The sequence below is a fragment of the Trichechus manatus genome, unplaced genomic scaffold, assembly GCF_000243295.1.
Source record: "Trichechus manatus latirostris isolate Lorelei unplaced genomic scaffold, TriManLat1.0 scaffold00006, whole genome shotgun sequence".
Lineage (NCBI taxonomy): Eukaryota > Metazoa > Chordata > Mammalia > Sirenia > Trichechidae > Trichechus > Trichechus manatus.
The window spans coordinates 6,717,975-6,744,576 of NW_004443942.1; the positions used below are offsets into that span (position 1 = coordinate 6,717,975).

At 34.6% G+C, this 26,602-nt stretch overlaps 1 protein-coding gene across 3 annotated transcripts in view; it reads right to left on the minus strand.

The window, feature by feature from the left end:
* The window catches only part of COPB1 (COPI coat complex subunit beta 1), a 42,331-nt gene that overhangs the window by 14,316 nt on the left and 1,413 nt on the right, over positions 1 to 26,602 (minus strand). For 2 of the 3 annotated variants that reach the window (XM_023737409.1, XM_023737424.1), the window contains exons 3-15: positions 25,195 to 25,209; positions 23,347 to 23,576; positions 22,776 to 22,945; positions 21,038 to 21,152; positions 19,728 to 19,820; positions 17,779 to 17,916; positions 12,696 to 12,815; positions 11,360 to 11,467; positions 11,136 to 11,282; positions 10,538 to 10,683; positions 9,315 to 9,411; positions 3,008 to 3,168; positions 1,987 to 2,107 (exon numbers count right to left, since the gene is read on the minus strand). In XM_023737409.1, coding sequence (XP_023593177.1) covers positions 1,987 to 2,107; positions 3,008 to 3,168; positions 9,315 to 9,411; positions 10,538 to 10,683; positions 11,136 to 11,282; positions 11,360 to 11,467; positions 12,696 to 12,815; positions 17,779 to 17,916; positions 19,728 to 19,820; positions 21,038 to 21,152; positions 22,776 to 22,945; positions 23,347 to 23,576; positions 25,195 to 25,209 — 1,661 coding nt within the window. The remainder of the gene's footprint in view (positions 1 to 1,986; positions 2,108 to 3,007; positions 3,169 to 9,314; positions 9,412 to 10,537; positions 10,684 to 11,135; positions 11,283 to 11,359; positions 11,468 to 12,695; positions 12,816 to 17,778; positions 17,917 to 19,727; positions 19,821 to 21,037; positions 21,153 to 22,775; positions 22,946 to 23,346; positions 23,577 to 25,194; positions 25,210 to 26,602) is intronic. The other variant, XM_004369668.3, reaches the window with a different exon arrangement.

Sequence of the window (26,602 nt, forward strand, 5' to 3'; positions counted from 1 at the left end):
AACACATATCATAATAAAACTACTAAAACTCATTGATAAGAAAATAAAAAACCAGTCAGTGAAAAAAAGACACATTCCACAGAAAGGCATAAGAATGACAGTAGACTTCTCATCAGAAAGCAAGAAAACAATGGAGTTATAACTTTATAGTAATAAAAGAAAAAAACTGTCCACCTAGAATTCTATACTCACAAAAATAGCTTTCAAAAATGAAGGAGAAATAAAGACTTTGTCAAACAAAAACCAAGAGAATTAATTACTAAGAGACCTGCACTACAAGCAAAGTTAAAGCAAGTTCTTTCAGGCAAAAGACATATGATACCAGAGAAACTCAGATCAACATAAAGAAATGAAGAGTGCTGGAAATGACATAAAAGAAGGAGAGCTGATGAGGTGATAAACAACTAAACTTCCTTCTCCCTTGGACCGTGACAAAACTTTACAAGCAAGATACGTTTAAAAAAAATTGGCTCTTAGTTATCAGCAAATGCTCTCACAACTTCAAGATGTAAAGTAGCCTATTTTATGAGAGGAAATCAAACATAAAAATGTTGAAGACTTTTTAAAAAATCATCATTAAAAAAAAAAAGACAACAACAACATGATGAGACCTGAATAAATGAACAATGGTTATGGGAGAGTTACAAAGTAAATTATTGGCCATTAATAAAAATAGATCAGTAAAGAAAGAGATAACATGACTTGTAAATTAACTGGTGCTCTAAATTTCATTTATGACTCTTTTTATTCTGGAAGTAAAAAAAGAAAACATTCTGAAAATTCCAAATCTTAAATGAAAATGTGCAAGGCTTAATTAAATGAAGGAATCACATACCTAATGGAATATTATGCAGCTATTAAACATTATGATTTTTATGATCAAGAACGGTTTAGAATAACATGGGAAAATGTTTGCTATAACATTAAGTGAAAATGCAATATTGTAAAACACAGAATAATTACTACTAGGGAAAAAGTGTTTTACAGATAAGGGCCACCTTAAACTTTTTCTGGAGGGAGGATCAATGTTACTATATCTGGTAATATAATCGTATTTCTATCATTTGATGTCTCTATTTCACCACAATATTAACAGGATTTGTACTTAAGTGCTATAAAGATGAGTAATTTTTTTTCTCTTGTAAGTATTTATTACATCACCCCTTCCTGCTCATTTAGCAATATTAAAAAAAAAGAAATGAACAAAAAAAAATTCACAATTCTATTACAAAGAGTTTTTTTTTTTAAATGGTGAAATAACCTTTTTAGGCAAATGAAAGCTGAAAGAATTTATCACCAGCTGACCTGCATTAAAAGAATGACCAAGTTCTTTCCTTTCAGGCAGAGAGAAAATATCAGATGGAAATCTGGATTTATACAAAGGAATCAAGAGCATCATAAATAGTAAATATGTGGGTAAATATAAGACTTCTTTCTCATTTTAAAAAATATTATTAAAATATAATTGGCTACTTAAAGCAAAAATAACAACAACGTATCATGGCATTTATAACCATGACATACAGAAGTAAAATGTAGGACAACAACAGTACAAAGGATGGGGGTAGGGGAATGGAAGTATACTACTGCAAATGAATGCACAGTCAAAACGGTCAGAAGCCACCATGAAAATATGAACCACAGAAGGGAACACATTTAAGAGATATTTCTGGGATAAAATAGGTAATGACTGACTAGATGAAGATGCTGGAGAGGCATTTCCTTCACTGGGCTTTGCCTAATCCTAGCAAACAGAAGTGACTTCATAAACCATTGTATCTCCTCCACTTGACAAATCACACTGTATTAATATTACTTTGTCAACTTCACAGTAGTATTATATCACTGTGCCCATTTCTCCTACTAAACCATAAGCTCTTCCATGACAGGAACCCTAGTATTCACTTTTGGGTCCCTCGCTGTTGACTACATACAGTAGGCACTCATTATTCATTTGTTGGGTAAATGTAGAATAAATGAACTTACATTTTGCTTCTTCTTCTCCTGAACCAAAGCTACATAGCGCAAGGCAACCTTGGTCAGAGTTGTGGCAAGGGAGGCAGCAACAAAGAAATCTCCATCCAGAAGGAAGCCTCTCAGGGGAGGTCTGCAAAGCAATCAAGGAAAATGAAAACTACCAGCTCCTTAAGCAGCATGCAGCTTTTGTATAAATGATTCAAGTAAGCCTATTTAACACTCTCATTTCCATCCATCAGTGAAGGAGCTCAATTAGCCCTTTTTAGCTCTCAGAAGCAAACAGAAATAGAATACAGAGCTTTAAAATTTGTCTTTAAATGATGCAGGAGCCAACTGAATACAAAAAGAAAAAACGGTTAAGGGTGTATGCACTGGAGCCAAAGAGCTACATTCAAATCTCAGCTTGTCTATTCACTGTATCCCCTTGGGTAAGTTACAAACCTCTCTAAGCCTCAAGTATCTCTTGTGTAAAATGGGAATAATAAAAGACTCTCTCTCGAAGGGTTGTTTCCAGGATTATATGAGACAAACTGCTTAGCACAATGCCTACCATATAGTAAGCATTCAATAAAATTTTAGGCATTATTTTCTTCACCTTCACCATAAAAATGGAGAGCAAAATCAAGGGTAAAATACCAACATTTTATTCCATCAATTAGAAATGGAAAGTCATCAAAATGTTGTAAATGCCTTGAAGTTAAAGCTATTTATATTATCCAGGTGCTCATGGGCAACAAAACTCAAAGTTACTTCCACTTATCATTTTACATGCAAGTTAAATAATTTTATTTTAAACAGAACACGGTTATTTAAATGAAAACAGTTGTAAAGGCAGAGGATTACAACTATCAACATAATTCCTGGGGGAAAGAACTTAGATACCCTCCTCCTTCCCAGTACCTCAAACGGCACAGACTTCCATTTCAGTCACAAAAGCAAATTAACGAGAGAAGAGAAATCATTTAACCATTTTATATACGAGTAATAATTACAGAGGTACAGCTGGCAGGGCACAGGTGCATTACATTACCTGTCTTCCTCTTTCTTGGTGGGTCTAGAACTGCTAAGGGCACTCTGAGTTGCATAGGTGCCCATCTCAGTTACCAATTTCTGAACTGGCCCCACAGTTATTTCTTCTTCAGGTTTTAATTCACCTGCTTCTTTCTTTATTTCTGACTCCACAATTGGGATCTAAAAGTCAATTTGAAACATCAATTTAGTGTTAACATCAATAGTAAGCAAAATCATATTTAAATAATTCAATCATTTCTATAGAGAAGGCAATCCCCAATGGACTTTTTGGAACTCAGAACTCGGTGCTTCCAATTTTCTTTTCTTTGCAGGATGATGTAGTGGGAAGAACAGAGGCTTTGGACTTGGATGTTCCTGGGTTTGAATTCTTCCTCTGCCACTTACTAGTTGTATGGCCATGGGCAAGTTAATTAAAGCACATTGGGCCTCAGTTTCTTTTTTTTTTTTTTATTGTGCTTTAGATGAAGGTTTACAGAGCAAATTAGTTTTTCATTAAACAATTAAAACACATATTGTGACACTGGTTGCCATCCACAACGTGTCAACACTCTCCCCTTCTGAACCTTAGGTTTCTTATTTCCAGCTTTCCTGTCCCCTCCTGCCTTCTTGTCCTTGTCCCTGGGCTGGTGTACCCATTTAGTCTCATTCTGTTTTACAGAGCCTCAGTTTCTTAATCTGTTAAATGGAAATATTATTCTTTCCACACAAGTTACCTAATAGGAAAATGCTAAGGGAAGTGCCTAACGCCAAATAGATACTAAATCTTATTTTCTCTTCTCCATCCCTCCCTTGAAATACTAACAAAAAATAGCATTTGTTCTTCAAAACTGAAATAAATATATTTGTACATAATAACTTAATCAACTACCTTTACTGACAGAAGCAAGATTAGAACCAAGTCTTCTGACAAGAAATCCACTGTTCTTCCTGCTCTACCATAAGGAAGAATGAGGAAATACTGTTAATTTTAGGACACAGATATTTGAAAGTTGGCCTTGTTCTTATAATATTTACATTTTCCTTTCAGAACATATAGGCTAAAACTGAATTTTTTTCATACCTATCAATAATCACACTGAATGTAAATGGTTTAAATGCACCAGTCAAGAGACAAAAAGAATGGCAGAATGGATTAAAAAAAAAAAAAAAAACAACACACAGGACCCATCAATATGTTGCCTTTAAGAGACACACCTGAGACAGAGAGACATTAAATAGGTTAAAAATCAAAGGATGGAAAAAAATATATCAAGCAAACAGTAATCAAAAAGAGCAGGAATGGCAACATTAATTTGGTAAAACAGACTTTAACTCAAAATCCATTAAAAGAGACAAGAAAGGGCATTATATAATGATTAAAGGGTCAACCCACCAAGAGGACATAACCAGAATAAATATTTATGCATTCAATGACAGGGCTCCAAAATACATAAAAACTCTAACAGTACTGAAAAGAGAAACAGACAATTCCACAATAATAGTTGGAGACTTTAACATACCACTTTTGATGAAGAACAGAACTAGAAAGAAACTCTAACAAACATACAGAAGACCTAAATAACACAATCAACCAACTTGACCTCATAGACATATATGAACACTCCACCTGACAGCAGCACAGTATACATTCTTCTCCAATGCACATGGACCATTCTCCAGAACAGACCATATTTTAGGACACAAAGCAAGCCTCAGTAAATATAAAAACATCGATATAATGCAGAGCATCTTCTCTGATCACAACACTGTAAGACTATATAAATCAGTAACAGGAAGAACAAGGAAAAAAAATCAAACGGATGGAAACTGAATAACACTTTGCTTAAAAACCACTGCATAATAAGAAGAAATTAAAAATGAAGTTTAAAAATTTCTAGAATTAAATGAGAATGAAAATACAATGTACCAAAACGTTTGAGACAAAGCAAAAGCAGTGCTCAGAGGAGAACTAACAGCAATAAATGCACACATCAAAAAAGGACCAAAATCAATAGCTTAACTCTACAACTCAAACAGAAAAAGAGCAACAAAAGAAGCCCAGTCACCACAAGAAAGGAAATAATAAAAAGATTAGAACAGAAATAAATGAAACAAAATAGAATCAACAAGACTAGAAGCTGGTTCTTTGAGAGGATCAATAAAACTGACAAACCACTGGCTAAAGCGACAAAGAAAAAGAATGAGAAGATGCAAATAACCAAAATAAGAAATGGGATGGGTGATGTTACAATAGAACCAGCTGAGATAAAAAGGATCATAATAGAATATTATGAAAAACTGTACTCCAACAAATCTGAAAACCTAGAAGAAATGGACAAATTCTAGAAACACACTACCTACCTAAACTCACATAAATTGAGGTAGAAAGCTAAACAGACCCATAACAAAAGAAGAAACTGAACAGGTCATAAAAAAATTCCCAACCAAAAAAAAAAGTGCCAGCCCAGCGGGCTTCACTGGAAGAGTTCTACCAAACATTCAGAGAAGAGTTGACACCAATTCATCAAACTATTCCAGAACACAGAAAAGGAAGGAATACTCCCTAACTCATTCTAAGAAGTCAGGAAATACCAAAGCTAGATGAAGACACCACTAAAAAAGAAAATTACAGACCAATATCCTTCATGAATATGATGTAAAAATTCTCAACAAAATTCTAACCAACAGAATACCACAGCATATCAAATAAAATAATACATCATGATCAAATGGGATTCATACCAGGGATACAAGGATGGTTCAACATTAGAAAATCAACCATCGTAATTCACCACATAAATAAAACAAAGGAAAAGAATCAAATGATCATCTCAATCAATGCAAAAAAGGTATCTGATAAAATCCAACACACTTTCCTGATAAAAAACTCTCAGCAAAATAGTAATAGAAAGGAAATTCCTCAACATAATTAAGGGCATATATACAAAACCAACAGCCAACGTTATTCTCAATGGACAGAGACTGAAAGCATTCCCTTTGAGAACAGGAACCAGATAAGGATGCCCTTTATCACTACTCTTACTCAGTACTGTACTGAAGTCCTAGCTAGAGCAATAAGGCAAGAAAAGGAAGTAAAGGGCACCCAAATTGGCAAGGAAGAAGTAAAACTATCTCTATTTGCAGATGACATGATCCTATACATAGAATACCCCAAAGACTCCACAAGTTGCTGGAACTAACAGAAGGGTTCAGCAAAGTAGCAGGGTACAACAAGATCAACATACATAAGAAATCACGAAAACAGTACCATTTACAATAGCCCCCACAAGGATAAAATACTTAGGAATATAAATCTAACTAGGGATGTAAAAGACTTATACAAAGAAAACTACAAAACACTACTGCAAGATACCAAGAAAGAACTACCTAAATGGAAAAACATACCACGCTCACGGATAGGAAAACTTAACATTGCAAAAATGTCAGTAGTTCACAAAGTGAACTATAGATACAACACAATTCCGATCCAAATTCCAACATTCTTTAACAAAATGGAAAAACTAATCTCCAACTTTGTATGGAAAGGAAAGAGGCTCTGGATAGCTAAAGTGTTACTGAAGAACAAAGTAGGAGGCCTCACATTTCCTGATCTCAGAACCTACTATACAGCCACGGTAGTCAAAACAGCCTGTTACTGGTACAATGACAGACACACAGACCAATGGAACAGAACTGAGACTCCAGAAATAAATCCATCCAGCTACGGACAGCTGATCTTTGACAAAGGGTTGAAGTCCATTAAATGAGGAAGAGATGGACTCTTAACAAATGGTGCTGGCAAAACCGGATATCCATTTGCAGAAAAATGAAACCGGATCCATACTACACACCATACACAAAAACTAACGCAAATGGATCAAAGACCTGAATGTTAAACCAAAAACTATAAAGTTCATGGAAGAAAACATAGGGAGAAAGCTAGGGGTCCTAATGTATGGCATAAATAGACTATCAAACATAACTAAAAATGTACAAACAGCAGAAAATAAACTAGATAACTGGGACCTTCTAAAAATTAAACATGTATGCTCATGAAAAGACTTCAACAAAAAAGTAAAAAGAGAACCTACAGACTGGGGAAAACATTTTGGCAATGACATATCTAACAAGGGCCTAATCTCTAAAACAATATAGAAAACTTCAACAGCTCAATAACAAAAAACAAACAATCCAATTAAAAAATGGGCAAAGGACATGAACAGACATTTCACCAAAGAAGACATTCAGGCAGCTAACAAACACACGAAGAGATGCTCACAAACATTAGCCATTAGAGAAACGCAAATCAAAATTACAATAAGATATCATCTCATGCTGGCAACAATGGCGCTGATCGAAAAAACAGAAAACAACCAATGATGATGAGGATGTGGAGAGACTGGAACTCTTACACACTGCTGGTGGGACTATAAAATGGTACAACCACTATGGAAAACAGTATTGTGCCTCCTTAAAAAGCCAGAAATAGAAATACCTTATGATCCAGCAATCCCACTCCTAGGTATATATCCTAGAGAAGAGCTGTGGACGTACGCACACTCATGTTCATTGCCACATTATTCACAAATGCAAAAATATGCAAACCTAAATGACCATAAACGGATGAATGGATAGACAAACTGTAGTATATACATGCAATGGAATACTATACAATGATAAAGAATAATGATGAATCCGTGAAAAATCTCACAACACGGCTGAATTTGGAGAACATTATGCTGGGTGAAATAAAGTCAATCACAAAAGGATAAATATTGCATGAGACTGATATTATAAAAAGTTTTAAAAAAAAGTTTACACATAAAAGAAATATTCTTTGATGGATACCAGGGATGGGAGGGGGAGGAAGGGATAATCACTAAATAGATAGTGGATACGTGTTAATTCTGGTGAAGGGAAAGGCAATACACAATATGAGGGAGGTCACCACAACGTGACCAAGGCAAAGAAAGATACTAAGCAGTATGCAAGAATAAAGGACAACTAAGGTAAATATTATAGCATACACAATCCTGCAACAACAGTAATAACAAATAGTAATTTGTGAGAAGACACACAGGTAGATATGTATGCTAAATAAGTGTGGGAGGTCATACGAGAGTACACCTGCATGCCTATATAGGTATGGTTGTGGAAATTTCTACATAAGTATTTGTATGTACTATATGCGCATTCATATATATAATAGAGCGCACAGAGGGCACAGTTATGGAAACTTCTCAGACAAAACCAAACACCTCATGACTGAGTTACTGGGCTTAAAGGCTAAGGACCCCAGTCTTGGGGACATCTAGGTCAACTGGCTTAACAAAGTTCATAAAGATAATGTTCTACATTCTAGGTTGGCGAGTAGCATCTGGGGTCTTCTTAAAAGCTTGAAAGCAGCCATCTAAGATACAACTACTGATCTCTACCTGTCTGGAGCAAAGGAGAATGAGGAAAAACCAAAGACTCAAGAAAGCACTTAGTCCAAAGGACTAATGACATACATGAACAACAAACAGCCTCTTCTTGCCTGAGACCAGAAGAACTAGATGGTGCCTGGCTACACTACCAATCGCTGTGACCAGGAACACAATAGAAGGTCCCAGTAAGAATGGGTGAAAAATGTAAAACAAAATTCAAATTCATAAAAAAGACCAGATTTACTGGTCTGATAGAGACTAGAGGAACCCACAAGACTACGTACGGCCCTAAGACACCCTTCAAACTTGTAGCTGAAGCCACTACTGGAGGCCATCTTTCAGCCAAATAATAGACTGGCCTATAAAATAAACAATAATACCCATGTGGAATGTGCTCCATAAAACAATCAACTATACAAGACCAAAAGGGCAACAAATGCCCAAAACCAAAGATGAGAAGGTAGTATAGGGGCAGGGAAACAGGACGAATGAAAACGGGGAACGCAGGGTAGAAATGAGGAGAGTGCTGACACATTCCAGGGATTGCAACCAATGTCACGGAACAATTTGTGCATGAATTATTGAATGGAAAACTAATTTTCTGTGTAAACTTTCACCTAAAGCACAATAAAATGTTAAAAAACAACACAAAACTGAGTTTTTAAACACAGTACTCTTCGTTCAAACAAAATCTTATCCTGAAAAGTAAATAATATAAATAAGAGCTGTGATGGTTCAAAAGGGGATGGGGGGAACCCCCTCTAAGTGCCCACATCTCCTAGGGCTTAATTATCTTAATGTATTAAAATACATTTTCAGTGTTCTTTAGCCCAGACCCTACTAAACAAAAACACAAAACAAACCATTCCATAAAGTAGGATTTACTAAAGTAAAACATACCTCCCCAAGGGACCTGCGGACCTCAGTCATCACACTTTGAATGTCTTCCTTGGTACTACAGTATTCTCCCAGGATCCATAATGCTCCTCGGTAGATCCTAGAACAGGAATACAAGTTCTGAAACACTGATCTTGCAAACAAATATTAATGCAGAGATCTTTGTGAATTCAAGCTCAAGCAAGAAACTACGATTCTGTGTTATGAAAGAACTATGGATGAAAATTTATCAGTTTCTTTGATTCTCTCCAGAAAGAAAATAACTGCTCTCATTCATTGTTATTAGGAACATTCTAAAAATGGGCAAACCCAGCAGTAAAAATAATACCAAAATGTTTCCCAGAAAGGGGTTATCTTCCATTTATGACAGCTTTAATGTAAAAAGTAATTTATTTTTTATTTGTAATCACTAAAAAGAAAAGGCTAAGTGCTGAACAGACAACGGACAAGGAAGGAAGCAAGGGATCAGTAAAAAACAAAAACCCCAAAAAGTAAACAAAGCAACAAATTTCCAGTCTAAAATGTTAAACTGAATAAAATCTTCAGTCATGTTTTTTCTAAGATTTTCATTAAATATATTCAGAAAAACATTAACTACAGAAACTGAAGCTCTAAGAGATTATGCCCATCAAAGCAAAACCTTAATAGGACTTTTTTTCCTTACAAAGGAAGCAAATCTTGTTCACTTGTATAAATACATTTTCATATTGTAAAAATAATTTTGTACTGGCCTTTTTCTTCCTATGTAGGCAGAGAGACTATAAGTTTGTTATGGTCTATCAATCAGATGCTTTAAATGAAGCAAAATGTGAATGCCAACACTCCTTTCACATTAGCAAAGGCTATCTGAAGGGGAACACATGTCAGATTTAGGCTGCATTTTCAATCCTTCTCTTTAAATGCTAAAGAATGATATAAATGATAATGATATCCAAAAAGTGATGTCATCTAAATCTATGTTCCTGAGTCACTTAGGATTCAGATTCTTTTTGAGGAAATCAGGATAGAGAAAACTACCCAAATTACCCCTACTTAAAAAAAAAAAAAGTCATTCTGCCCATACAGTACGAACCAACCAAGTGTGGGGTGATGTTTACTGTCGTGCTTATCTTATTTTGGCCCCACTGTCTTGAATCTCCATTATATTTTCTATCAAATGACCCTTTAAAGGCAAAAACTGATAAAATGCTTACTTGACCTTGTATTTTAAAGTATGGTAAACCTACTTGACAGATTTAATAGCATGAAAGACTTCAAGCATCTTTTCTACAATAAGCATTCTTAAGTTATCAAAGCGCTGAATGGCTTCACGAACAAACTCCAAGACATCAGCAGCTGCTGCTTCATTACTGTCACTGAGAAATTCCATTAACTAAAAAAAACAAAAAAAAAGGGGAGGAGGGGAGGAAAAGAGAACTGCATGATTTTTAGAAAGAAATTATGTAAGGCCAAAACTAAATTAACAAATCTACAAAGAATGTAATTTTTATTAATTTTCAAATAAGTAATAAAATGTGAGTTGAGAGACAGTATTACCTAAACAAAGTCATAATGGCTTTTTTTATGTTATGTGCAGCAAAGTTTATTATAAAACTCACAATAAAAAGCAGCTGGAAATTCACAACTCAAAATAAATCGAATAATCCTAAATTGTAACTACAAGTAAATGACTTTAGAGAAAATTTAGAGCTGAAAAGCAAAACTTGGACCATGAGATTTAGTGATTCCTGTCAGCTGAGATTTCTGGAATTTAACTGTTGAATAACTAGATTTTTAAAAATTCTCTTAGAGAATTTCAAAATTAAGGTAGTCAAAATTACATACCACAGGAATAACATTTGCAGCCATATCTGGAAATCGGACAGAACAGGAATGCAATGTTCGCACAAGGAGTTGTCTGTATTTGTCAGTATCTTCATGCTCAGACACATTATTTGTTTTAATCACTTCCTTTTTCAGGACAATAACCAGCTACAGCAGAAAGTAAAAATAAATTAGAATTACATCACATTTGGACTGACAGCTTGTAAGTACTGTTAGAGTTTTACCTCTTCAACATTCCTAGAAGACACAAGATCCAGTGCTAACTGCAGAGTTTTCTTGCGTACTTCTAAATCTGGTGTGCTCAATACTCTTAGGATGTCCATAACCAGATCCTGAAAAAAAAGCAAAAAATCCAGAAGTAACACCAATCTTTCCGGTCATAAGAAGAAAAACTTAATTGTAGAATAGAGGGTTCTGTCCATCATCACCTTAATCCTTAGATCAGTCATAAAATCACTAGTAGTTGAATAATCAGGTATTTTGTATCATCTGATGTAATGCAATATAAAGTATACAGTATCACATACGCTCCATTCAAGCTGAAAATGTTTACTTTTGAATCAAGCTTTAGATCTAACTTACTGTTTACAGGGATACAGAGGACAGAAGAACAAGCTAAACACCACCACAAGAAAGTAACCACACATAGCTAAAACGAGGGTCATTTTACAGGACATTTGGCTTGGTCTCAACAAGTCAGTGTCATGAAAAAAGATACTATTCAAAATTAAGAGATGTACCAACCAGATATGTTATCTGGCCATGAACTGAACAAATCACCCTCGTAAAGGCATCTCTGGGACAACTGCGAAAATCTGAATCTGGACTTGGTAATTAGAAAATATTAGGAAATTATTAACAATTTTGTTAAGCGTGACAATGCTATTTTGGATCTGAAGGGAGAAGTATTTTTAAAAAATCTATGGCAGATTAATATTTTAAAATACAGCAAAACTCTAATTTACACATGGTTTTATTTTTTAAATTTATATATTTCAAAATAATTAGAAACAGGTTTTAAAATAACAAAAATAGTAATTATGAATGCCTGTATACCTTTCATCTACATTACCAATTGTTAGTATTTTGCCACATTAGCTTTACCATACTCTCTCTCTACTCCTGAACATCTCAGCATATTTCCCAAGAATAAGGATACCTTCTTACATAACCATAATGCAATTATTAAACTCAGAGAATATTGATAACACTATTAACTAATATATAACCTATACTGACATTTCTCCAATTGTCCCAATAATCCCCTTTATAGCTATAATTTTGTTACGATCCAGGATTCAATCCGTGATCAGCACTGCATTTAGTGGCCACGGAGTTTCATTTTTATAACAATTTATTCTCATGGATTAAATAGGTATTTTTATGGCAAAGACTATACCTCAAAAAAATATGGTAATTCAAGACTTACACCTTAATTGACCAAAACTTAAATTGCTTAGTCGCCAAGCCTTTACGTTAACCAAGATGGCAAGGCTTGGGAATTATCTCAATTGAAAAACAGTTTATTTAGGACCAATCTCTCTTGTAGACAACACTTACCTGTAGGACTCGTTCATGAGCAGGATGTTCTTTTAATTCTATCAAACGATCCAGAACTATGAGTTTTACGTTATTGTCACTCTCCTTAATAATTAAATCAATGTAACACTGAGCAGCAGCCTATATAAAAAAAGAAACACAATGTAAGAACACACTCTTGTTGTTGAGTGCTGTCCAGTCAAACATATAGAATCCATGTGAAAGGGTAGAACTGCCTCATAGGGTTTTCTTGGCTGTAATCTTTGCGGAAGCAGATTGCCCGGTCTTTTTCCTACAGAGCCATGGGGTGGGACTGAACCACCAATCTTCTGCTTAGCAGCCAAGTGCTTAACCGTTGTGCCAACAAAGAAACTGAAAAGAAGTTACAAGAAAAACCAAGAAGCCAAAGTACACTCACTAACCTCTGCATGAAAGTCTACACGTTTTACCCAGAGGAATCTGTCTCCCTACTCCTACATTCTAACCAACTTTGTTTTTCAAGCTTATAAAAGATTACAAACATCACAAACTGAAAGGATGGAAAGCAGTTGCTCTGGGCAGAAATGACAACAAAAAAACCCCAATAAAAATAAATTAATAAAAAAATTTAAAAAAGTAAAAAACTAAAGGTTAAAACTAAAGAACAAGGCAGATAAAAAGTAGACAAAGAATCTCAGAAAGGATACCTTTGGGTATCTTTTAGTTTAGGGGAAAAGTCTAATACATCTGCATTACAACACAGAATATTTAACAATATAAAAATGACCCTGGTGATCTGCTCCCACAAAAACTGTTGTTGTTAGGTGCCCCTAAGTCAGTTCTGACTCACAGCAACCCAATGTACAACAGACCAAAACACTGCCCGGTCCTGTGCCATCCTCATAATCATTGCTATGTTTGAGCCCACTGTTGCAGCCACTGTGTCAATCTATCTTATTGAGGGTCTTCCTCTTTTTCAACGACCCTCTACTCCACCAAGCATGATGTCCTTCTCCAAGACTGGTCCCTCCTGATTTCATGTCCAACAAACATGAAATGAAGTCTTGCCATCCTTGCTATTAGGAAGCATTCTGGCTATACTTCTTCCAAGACAGATTTGTTTGTTCTTCTGGCAGTCCATGGCATATTCTATATTCTTCGCCAACACCATAATTCAAAGGCATCAATTCTTCTTCAGTCTTCCTTATTCATTGTCCAGCTTTTGCATGCATATGAGGCAATTCAAACTACTATGGCTGGGTAAGGGACACCTTAGGAAAAGTGACTCTCAAAGTGACATTTCTGCTTTTTAAAACTTTAAAGAGGTTTTTGCAGCAGATCTGCCTAATGCAATACATGGTGACTTCTTGACTGCTGCTTCCAGGGGCGTTGATTGTGGATACAAGTAAAAGGAAATCCTTGACAGTTCCCTGTCAATGTACCATTTTTAATTATCTTCAGAAAAATTTTACTTGGGTGTGATATTATTGATATTGTTTGATAATTTCCATATTTTGCTGGATCACCTCTCTTTGGATTAGGTATAAATACTGATCTCTTCCAGTCGGTTAGCCAGGAGGTAGCTGTCTTACAAATTTCTTGGCCCAGATGAGTGAGCACTTCCAGTGTTGCATTTGTTTGCTGAACATCTCAATTGGTACTGTCAATTCTTGAAGCCTTGTTTTTCTACAATTCCTTCAGTGCAGCTTAGACTTCTTCCTTCAATACCACTGGCTCTTGATCATATGCAACCTCTTGAAATGGCTGAACGTCGACCAATTCTTTTTGGTATAGTGACTCTGTATTCCTTCTGTCTTCTTTTGATGCTTCGTCATTCAATATTTTGCCCATATAATCCTTCAATACTGCAACTTGAGACTTGAATTTTTTCAGCTTGAGAAATGCCGAGCGTGTTCTTCCCTTTTGGTTTTCTAACTCCAGATCTTTCCAAATTTCATTATAATACTTGCTTCGTCTTCTTGGGCCACTTTTGAAATCTTCTGTTCAGCTTTTTTACTTCATTTCTTCCTTTCACTTTAGTTACTCTATGTTCAAGAGCCAAGTTTCAGAGTCTCTTCTGACAACCACTTTGGTCTTTTCTTTCTTTCCTGTCTTTTTAATGACCTCTTGCTCTCTTCATGTATGATGTCCTTGATGTCATCTCACAACTCCTCTGGTCTTTGGTCATTAGTGTTCAGTGAGTCAAATGTACCCTTTAAGATGGTCTCCAAATTCAAGTGGGACATACTCAAGGTCATACTTTGGTTCTCGTGGACTTAACTTTCTTCAGTTTCAAACTTGAACTTGTATATGAGCAACTGATGGTCTATTCCACAGTTGGCTCTTGGCCTTGCTCTGACTGATGATACTGAGCTTTTTCCATCGTCTCTTTCCACAAATGTAGTTGATTTGATTCCTGTGTATTCCATCTGGTGAGGTGCACGTGTTGTTGAAAATGGGTATTTCCAAGGAACAGGTCGTTGGCCTTTCAAAATACTATCGTGTGATCTCTGGCACTGTTTCTATCACCAAGGCCCTATTTTCCAACCACCAATCTTTGTTTCCAACTTTCACATTCCAATCTCCACTAATTATCAATGCATCTTGATTGTATTTTTGATCAATCTCAGACTGGAGAAGTTGGTAAAAATCCTCAATTTCTTCATCTTTGCTATTAGTGGTTGGTGCATAAATCTGAATAATAATCATGTTACCTGGTCTTTTTTATAGAAATAATCGTTATCACCGATAGTGCTGTACTTCAGGATAGATCTTGAAATATTCTTTTTGGCAATGAATGCAACGCCATTCCTCTTCAATTTGTAATTCCTGGCATAGTAGACCATATAATTGTCCTATTCAAAATGGCCAATGCCAGTCCATTTCAGCTAATACCTAGGATGGCAATCTTTTAAGTGTTCCATTTCATTTTTGACAACTTCCACTTTTCCTAGATTCATACTTCGTATATTCCACATTCCAATTATTAACAGATGTTTCAGCTGTTTCTTCTCATTTTGAGTTGTGCCACATCAGCAAATGAAAGTCCTGAAAGCTTGACTCCATCCATGTCATCAAAGTTGACTCTACTTTGAGGAGACAGCTCTTCCCCAGTCATATTTTGAATGCCTTCCAACTTGAGGGGCTCATCTTCTGGCACTGTATCAGACGATGTTCTGCTGCTATTCATAAGGTTTTCACTGGCCAATTTTTTAGAAGTAGATTGCCAGGTCCTTCTTCCTAATTTGTCTTAGTCTGGAAGCTCTGCTGAAACCCGTCCACCAGGGGTGACCCTGCTGGTATTTGAAATACCAGTGGCATAGCTTCCAGCATCACTGCAACATGCAAGCCACCACAGTAGGACAAACTGACAGATGAGTAGTGGCCATGAAGACTACATCATAGAAAATCCTATAGGGCAGTTCTATTTTGTTACTTGGGCTCTCTGAGTTGAAATAGACTTGATGGCACCTAAAAACATTTAAAAGCAACAGACAAAGGCACAAATCTGAGAGTTCCCAATGGTCAAAAGTGGAATGACTGGATCAGTAAAATAAATAACAATAGGATTATAACTCATAGAATAAAATAAAATATCCATACTGAATATAAGCAAAGTAAGAAAAGAAGGGAAGGAGGAAGAAAAAAGGACAGCTTTTCCTTGCAGAATAATTCCAATTAGTAAATGTAAAAGGTATGAGGGAGAGAAATTACAAGTAGAATACCACAGTAATAACTGCTGTAGAGAAGATCTACCATGGATGTTAAAATTAGCAGATATAAGTTTGAGGAAAAACAGGTTATTTGCATAGTCTCAAAGAATCTCTCCCACAATATTAATTTATTAGGAAGGGAAAAATAGTAACTCAACAGTGGAGAAACCTGGCATACATCACCTTAATGTAATGATCAAGGTTAACATTACCAGTAATTATAAGTAATGAAATATATTAACATCATGTACTCTGATAATGATAAAATGAGAAGAGCACATCGCTTCTGTGGCATTCTTCCCAAAACTGTATAACCTCAATCTAATCATAAGAAAATATCAGACAAACCCAAATTGGAGGATATTTTATAAAATAACTGACCAGTACTCTTCAGAAGTATCAAGATCATGAAAAACAAAAGAAAACAAAAAACCTGTGGAACTGTCATGGATTGGAGGAGACTAAGAAGACATGATAACTAAATGTAGTGTGGGATCCTGGACTAGATACTGAAACAGAAAGGGGCATTAGTGGGAAAACTGGTGAAATCTGAATAAAATCCATCATTTAGTTAATAGCTTTACACTAATACTGGAGTTAATTTCTTAGTTTTGACAATTACGTACCAGTTATGCAAGATATTAACATTAGGGGAAACTGGGTGAAGGGTACATGGGAATTCTGCCCCTATTTTTACAACTTTTCTGTAAGTCTAATATCATCTCAAAATAAAATCCACTGCTGTCGAGTTGATTCTGACCCACAGTGACCCTAGAGAACAGAACAGAACTGCCCCACAAGATTTCCAAGAAGCGGCTGGTAGATTTGAACTGCCAACCTTTTGGCTGGCAGGTGGGCTCTTAACCACTACACCACCAGGGATCCCATTTCAAAATAAAAAGTTAAAAAAAACTTTTCAGGTATTGGTGGATAAAGCAGTAAATTTCCCTGTGTATAAAATGTTGGCTTTCTAGAACCATTCAATCTCTGAATATATTAAGGGTTCCTGGATATGGTCTATATAGAACAAACTAAAGAAGAAAAAGATAATATTCCATTATTGAAAATACTGACTGGGACCTTTTTAGGATTCATCATTTAGAATACAGAACTCATTTTCCCAGATTACATTTTTTAATGAAATTAAAGTTCAGGGAGAGATTTTAAATACCAGTATCATTTTACAGAAACTAGAAATATTGATATTCTCTGAGAACACATATACACACACACAAAAGGAGAAAGAATGGAAGAACAGAAGAAGAAAGGAAAAATTTTAAAAATTCGTAGTTGTTCTCTCTATGCCACATAATGCCATGTAATGTCATGTAACCACAAAGTAATCTGCAATGTCACTAAATCACAAGTGATAAGAAAACATTCAATCTGGTCTCCCAAGAAATAAGCAGTACCTTGATCGCAGTTGGTGCACTAGAGAGTGTCACTAATGTTCCAGCAGCTTCGTATTTTACAGCAGGGCTAGATGACTGTAATAAGTTATAGATGCAGCGAATGAAACGAGCCCTTTCTGATGGGTTAGCATGACAGACCTGGAGAAAAAAACACTTAGATTTCAACTGACTCCAAGGACATTTGCTTTCAGAATTATTTTATTTATTTATTTATTTTACAGATGTCAGCTTATGGGATGCTGGTTTTCTTAATTTGAAAGCTAAGAATATTCTTATTCAAGGACTTATGGAAATGTTGGCCAACATGGGGTGAGACACTGTGACACAACTCTGGTAATTTCAGAAAGAAAAAGATTTTAGTTCAAGTATTTACAATACTAATTCAATCATAATTTGCATTTTCCCTACTTCACAAAAGGTTTTTATATGGCTTATAATAAGATATACTTACTATACGCCAAGTAAAATAGAAAAGAAAACGTAAAGTAACAAGAGCACGGACAGCAAAACATTTGCCAAGTACACTAATACAGGCACTGTGATACGATATTAAATATTGTCCTAAATTTCCTGGATGTCATGTCAAAAAGGGAAACTTCATGTATTACATAAACTCAGTAACCAGTGAAAGGAAAATATCAGTTCGTCAGGCAAGAAAAATAAACTTTCTTTCAAGTACTACTTTCTATTACTTAGGACCATATTCAATACTGGATAGGCAACTAAAATTTTCCATCCCATTCCACATGCATCCTGATATCTTTACCTATGAAGAAAATGACTTTTATTTTTTCTTTCTTGAAGTTAGTATTTATATTAGATTTTCCTAAAATATATACAGTCAAATCTCTATTACTTGAGCATGACCACAAAGCTATTCACTCTTACTATAACCTGGACTCTAAAGGACGTCAATGAATAGCAGAAAATATTACTTTTGAGAACCTCAGTGTCATCCCTAAATGATACACATGAATTAGAATAAACTATCTTTACTGTCCTGGTTTCATCTTAAATGCCAAATTCAAAATGATTGGTACCTTTTTTTATAGTAGCAAGACTGCTGTGATCAGTTACCAGTGTCAGCTATGGGTATTTTGGCCATATAAACCTGTTTAAAAAACCTACTCCTAATACATATCTTTGCTGGTGTACAACTATATCAGCAGCAAACTGGATGTTACTACATCTTTTATCTTATCAGAGTATTAAGATGCAATCAATTCTTTCAAAGGATATATCACATTAACATGTTGGCAATAAAGTATTTCACTTTAAAATCCAAATTTCTACCTGGTTTTAGACTTCCCATTAATGACCTGCAATGTCACCTCAACACACTTAAAATTTCTCTATTCTATTTTACAAACAAGGAGCATAAAAAAAATTTTAGGCTTTTTTGTTTTTAGATTTCCAAAGTAGTGTGGTATACATACGTATTCACTGCTGCCAAGTCGATTCCAACACATAGCAACCCTATAGGACAGAGCAGAACTGCCCTATAGGGATTCCAAGGACTGGCTGATGGATTCGAACTGCCAGCCTTTCGGACTGCAGCTGAATGCTTAACCACTACACCACCAGGGCTCCATGTGGTGTACACTCAAGAAAAGATCTTGAATTTTACTCCAAATCCTAATTCATTATCTATTCAGTGACTAGAAGGAATAAAATAATTTCTTTGCAACTCTATTGGGTCAAGGCATGAACTTTTACAGAGAAATTTCTTACAGAGGTTTCGAATGGATGGAAGCAACTACTTGGAAAATACAATAAACCAAGGAAAAAACAAACAAAAATAACGGGTCATGCTATAGAATATTCCTACTGCTACAACATATTATCCTGGCAATTAAATAGAATCCCAGAAAGAGGTATCTAACTACTTAAGTTTATTTTAAAGTAGAAGTTTAAAGTTTATTTTAGCCATCGTCAATTATCATTCTTACCTTATAAATTAGTTCAACAATAACTAACTGAAGAATGTCTCCAAATGTTTGAACTTGATCAATACAAGTACTTAGGTAATCCAAAGCTCGATCCTAAAAAAAAATGAGAATATATTTATCAATCTCCAGTTCATTCAATAAAAGAACGGAAGGCAGCTTAAAAGAATATACACATTAACACTAAATATAAAAACAAATGAAGAAATCAGAGCAAAACGAAAATAACTGAAGGAAAAAAAAACCAGAGAAACCAAGAATGAGGTTAACACATAAAATATACAAAATCAAACACATTTTCTAGAAATTAGCAAAAAAACTGGATCTGAATTTTCTAGTAACTACACCGAAGAGAAAAACACTATGTGTTACATAATTCAGTGTATCCATACAATCAAAACAAACCAGCTGCTTCAGAGAATAGTTACTCCTATTACTGAGATGTGAAGGAAAAATCTTCTACGAGTCCTCATAAATTGGACACCGTGACATACAGAACTATAGCCTCAACAACATCTCTACAGTAAAAATATCTGCAAATTTTATTGGACTAATTCTTACTATGTCCCTTAATGTAGGCTAACGGCACAACACTAAAGCACAGTTCAGTAAAACTAATTCTACATGAGGATAAAACATCGCGATCTAAGTAAGCAGCTTTCTCATAATCTTTTTTACAAAGATAAAATAACAGTATCAAGTTTTAGAAGAATGGAGACTCCCTATTTTTCAGTCATCGTGTATATTATTTCCCACATTTTGACAATATGTGACAAAAATTTCAAGATTATGTGCCACCAAGGTGTGCAGAGCAGCTGCTAACCAAAAGCAGATCAGTATCTGAAGAGACTAAAAAGGACATGTTATCTACATGGAAAGTCACTCCACTTCCGCAAACAAGACTACGGTAGATCCCTATACAAACCTACTATTTTTGCTATGAAACTATTTTAGATTTAGACCAAATAAAGAAAAACAGGCAATCAAAGCCCCAAAGTAGGGTGCCACAGAACATAGGTACGATAATTTCAATCTTGAAAAACTGTAAAGTGGCTGATATTGAGTTTTTGACGTTTACTTTTTTAAAAAAGAATATATGTACAATCAATAGTTCAGAGAAGGGTTAAGAAAAAAATTGTAGGTTTATACAAATTAAGTTCAAATATCTAAAAAACTCAAAAATAAAATATACAAATCACATTATAATAAACAAAATTACTGACTAAAATTGCTAAAAACATGACTAGGCCTATGTAATACTTTTAATTTTCATTTAAATACAGCTATAATGTATTTTTTAAAAAGTACTTCACCTGATCTGCATGAATTAGCATCATAAATGCATTCCTTTTGCAACTTGCATCCTTCTCATTCACCAGAAAATCATGTATCAGTTCAGGAGCATCAGGTATTAAATGTTCAAAATTCCTTTACATAAAAGAGGTAATATTCATATTTAGTTAACAGCCTTCTTTGCTATTTTAGTAACTCTCTGGACAATATTAAAATTAAACTCCAACAACCTTTGTAACACTATTGATTGCTCTGCTTTTTGAAACTTTATAAATCAATTAAAGTTGTGGGTAGGAATCACAAGCTTCCACCTTCATCTACTAAATTATCAAATTAGATGTTTTCCAGTTCAACAGAGAAAAAGTTAATCTACAGAACATACTATCAACTAAAAAAAGGTCTGAATAATTATCTTTCACATATTTGAGGGATATAATATCGATGCTCATAATGACGACCTTCAGATACTGAAAGATCCTTCATTATATTTTTTTCTCTAGTAATCCTTAATCTTTTGAGTTTTATTAGTTCTGTATTGTAGTTTTATTTATTTACTTCTTACTTTGAAAACTTTTAAATATTTGTAGTACACAGAATAATGAACACCAGCTTCATAAAAACCACCACCTAGCTTCAACAATTATTAATTCATAGCCAATTCTGTTTCATCTATACCTCTGCCCATTTACCCGTCTCCCATATTATTCTGGAGCAAATCCCAGACAACTTATCATTGCATCTATAAACATATCGGCATGCTTTTCCTAAAATCAAGAATTCTTTTTAAAATTAAAAATACCATTATCATACTTTAAAAAATTAACAATACCTTAATATCATCATATAGCCACTGTTCAGATTTCCAATTGCTTATGTCATAATTTTTGTGTGTGCACTGTACTTTAAATTCTCAAATTTGTGTAGTGTATATGGTAACTTTCAAAGAATTTAAATACATTATTAATCAGAATGCTACTTTCCCTAACAGATAATGAAACCTAAAATAACAGTAAGATAACTGTAAAATTATATATGAATCAGCTAACATATTAAAGTACAAAGACGCTTATAAGAATTACATTCTACTTCAACATGGATCGACACAAAGATTGTAAAAACCAAGCATTCTAGCCTCACCTAACTGGTCCTTTGAATTGTTTTTAAAGTCCAAAATCTTCAGCTTTCTAAGAACAGGAATCGTTAAGAAAAAACCCAACTCACATTTCACAAAAAGAATTCTAAAACAGGGTTAAAAACTCAAAACCTATAGAAGCTAAGCAAGTAAATGAATTTAGTGGGCTGGAGCAACGAATAAGGAGCTCCTGGTGGCACAGTGGTTAAAACGCTCGGCTGCTAACCGAAAGGTTGGCAGTTCGAACCCACCAACTGCTCCGGGGGAGAAAGATAAGGCAGTCTGCTTCCGTAAAGACTTATAGTCTTGGAAACCCTATGGGGCAGTTCTACTCTGTCCTATATGGTCGCTATGAGTCAGAGTCGGAATCAAACTGATAGCAACAGGTTTTAGTTGGTCATGCAATTCCAGCAGATTGTCGTCATGCAGAAACTAGGGCCCAGCGCTGCCAGATCTTTTAACTTTTCAATGTTAACAACTTAACTATAATAAAGAAAAAACACCGTGTAGGCCAAACAAATGTATCTGCAAGGTGTACACAGCCTACAAGCCATCACTATGGAACCTCCAGTCTAAAAGACTAAACAGTCCTCAGAAAGCTAAGTCAAGGGAATATCTTTATTTACCTGTAGATAGTATAGATGGCCAAAACAGCATTTCTTCTAACATAGCTGTGTCGATGCTCCAAACAAGCACGAATAGCTGGCATTAAAGGTTCTAACAATTCTGCTTCTTTCAATTTGCAAAGAAAACGAAGAGTAGATCCTCGAATAAACTCATTAGGATGCTGAAGATCCTGATATAAAAATTTAAATAGGAAATGCTGAGTTTCAGCTTTCTACAAAATAAAACCCCAATTTTTAAATATAAAAATTTCCAATGAAAAAGTCAGAAAGTATGTTTGAGGAAAAAGACCTACATTATCAGATAGCTTCTCCTGTTGACTGAAGCAATTGTTACCTGTTATCAATGTCTTCTATGTGTCACTGTTTTTTATTAATAACACATGTACATAAAAAATCATTTTCCAGTAACTCTTTATAACTTTCATATATAAATATTTTAAACAATCTCTATTATCTACAACTTACATTTTATTCAAGATTTAATTTTAAAACTTAGAGTATATTCCACCAATTTTACAATTGTCTAAAATCAAAGCAATATTCAGAAATAATTATACATTGGTTGGTTTACCTTCCTATATGCATCACACACAAGGATCATTTCATGTAAAAGTCTCCCATCTGGAGTTGTTTTAGGAACAATTTCCCAAAACACCAGAAGTAATTTTTTGATGGTGTGATCCTGAAGTGGGAGCACAAAACGAATGATGGTCATCAGAAGTCCAGGAAGCTTTTCACCATTCAGAATCATTATGATTACTTTCTTCAAAGCTTCAGTCTTTGACTTCACATCTCCTTTTTCTGATTAAAAAATTAAAAACAAAACAAAAAACACAATTATTCTGAAAAAAAATTCCTCAAATAATTTTAAAAAGCAATTAACAAAACGTATTTTCTCACTTTGTTAAGGGCAATGGTCATAAAGGTACCAACCCAAGTGACATGGGTTATCTAGCTGGCTTTACCACGAATATGCTATGTATCTCGGCACAAGTCATTTATCTCTGAACCTCAGAGGTTCTTTACGTATAACATGAAGACACTGATCAGCTCTCTGGTCCCTAATCAATGGGTCATGGAGTTAATGCCGAGTCCATGAATCTATAGGTATACCAGTAATATACATCTCAAATACACACACACACACTTAGCTATTTTTCAAAATGTATATAGATGCTGCTATGACAAGTGCTTCTGAATTCAAAGTAGTTTTTTGTCAGTATATTTTCTCACAGTTACAACCACTAGTAAGGGGAGGGGATAATCTGTGACATTTTTTCAACATTAGGAAGAAGATCCTAATACTCAAAGATTGGGAACTAATGGACTAGACTAATTCTAAAATCTCGTCATATTTCTACAGGCTATAAAAAAAACTTCAGGAAAAAAAAACCCTTTAGAATCTTTGTTAAGAAATTACCTGAAAAACTGCAGGAAAATTAAAATGTTCTAGATTAGTAACCATTGTTTAGAATTAAGGATGACACACTTAAGATATGATGGTAGCTTACTGCTACTTAGCCTAAAAACTATGCAATATACTTTATGGAAAATAATCTATAATTTTACATCATTATCACTGGTGCATACTAAAAATCTTCTGAATCCAAAATTCAAAGGCAGAAATATTAAGAGACAAACACATAGCTACTACAATTGTGTAGATCATAAAAATAACATGAGGAAGGGAAGACAAAGAGGGATGGCAAAAGTTTTCAATAATGTTAGGGTTATCATAAGGAATAGAACAGAATTAGAACTAATGAGTAGAAGCACTGTGGTTCTCAAAATTTAATATACATAAGAATCACCTTGGGATCTTGTTAAACTATAGATTCTGATTCAGTATATCCGGGGTGAAAATGCAAATTCTCAGTAGGAGGTTGAACCTGAAGGAATGGGTTCGAAGCCCTGGGTAGAAATTACCAGGAGGCAGATTTGGTCTTAGACAAATTTCCAACAATTAGACCTAAGTGGCTATTAAGTAACTGACTGCCTTAAGAAGCGAAAGTTCCCTGTTGTCACAGGTGGTTTATCAGAGACCGTGCATGACAACTTGGTATGCTTACAGGAAAGATTTAGGCTTAGAAGAACTGTACTAGGTAAAACCAAAAGTTCTTTCTAGCCCCCAAAGGGTAAGTACCTGTTACTAGGTTAATATGATAGTTTTAACATATTGCATGATAGAGAATACCCTCAGGTATTTGGGCTGAAACCACAGTGAGGGTTCCTGCCAAATTTAACCCACAAAGCAATATTTTTGTTTAAAACAGACTAACTTCTCATGTTGCTCCCTCTGCTTCAGAGTTTTCTATCTCCTGCTACATACGAAAAAAAAAAAAAAAAATTGATGGGTACCATATCGAATCAAGAAATACATAACTGTAAAAGGATAAAGTAAAAATCAATCTGGGCAAACCTTCAGTCTTTGAATCTGTGAGGATGACAAAAATAAAGTATCAAAAGAACTGGTAGTAGCTGATAGCAATAACTAAGGAAAAAAGACAATAAGATTTGGCTAAGTTTCAAGTCTTAGCTAAAGTTCTATTCAATAATCCTAAACAGGTTTTTACTCTCTTGTCCCAGAGGTTTCTTTTTTTTTTTTGGAAAGGGGTGGAGGGGGCTCCTAATCTGTTTGATATCATAAAGGACAAAAAGTCCGAAAAACATAAAATTGTTATCTCCATAATGCCAGTGGCTTTTTTTGCTCTAGTTTTTGACCACTTTTTACAAATTAGCAAATTCCTTAAAGTTTAGCACCATAAAACTCCATTTGCAACAAAAGGTTAAAAAAATTTAAGTACGTTTAAATGGTGAACTTAAAAAATCTACGCTACTTTTATTTCAAGCCTCCACCCTTCCACACACACCCCAACTTCCATTTTATCCCAACAATTCAAATTGAGACGAGGGAAGAATATTTCTTTCCATTTTTTTCAAAATTTCCAGAACTTTTTTCTCTCAATGTAACACTATAAAAAAATAAAAAGTTTCAAATATCAATTAAATTCACCAAAATAATATTAAGTACTTCCTAGTCCAAGGAACACAGTCATCAGAGCTCATACACAGGTAAAGAAAGGTAAATAGTTAAAGCAACTCAATATTTCACCAAATAAAAATGCATTTATTACTCAATGCTGGAAACTAGTCCTAAACTTTTTCTCATCTCAACTGTTCTGAGCTAAAGGAAATAAAATACACAAAATTTGAGACTACTTATTTATTTATGGGTTGGGAGGGTAGTTAAGGCAGTTGGAATTAAGGATATTATTCCAATTAAGGAGAGATTTGTTCTTTACCTGACCAGTTATAACTTTAAGCATCCTAAGAGTCTAGTAATGAAAGCTTTTACTACCAAACATGAATGTTAAAAAAAAAAAGTGACTTTTGTGTATAATGGTATCAGTTTAAGTGTCATAAAAGAGGGTTTCTTTTCTCTTCCCTAAAAATAGACTGCAACAGAAATCTAATACAAAGTAACCTAAAATCAGGAGGTATTCCATTACTGCTGAGTAAAAGGTGGAAATAAGCAAGTAAAATATTAGGTCTCTTTTCAAACAGCAAACTACATTTTGAAACATAGCTTCAAGTTTTGAAACATACTTTTCACTCTACTATTTAGTAGTTATCAGTTTAAGTTATATTTACATTTAGTAGTTCGATTAAACAAGCATCATTACCTTGGAATGTGCATTACTTCTTAAAAAATTTTTTCATGATTGAATCACTCACAAACAGGAGATACAGTACACACTTTTAGCTTTGTGTTTTCTTCTGTGCAAAGTACTTTTAAAACGAAAAGCTTAAACCTTTCTGTCTGGGAA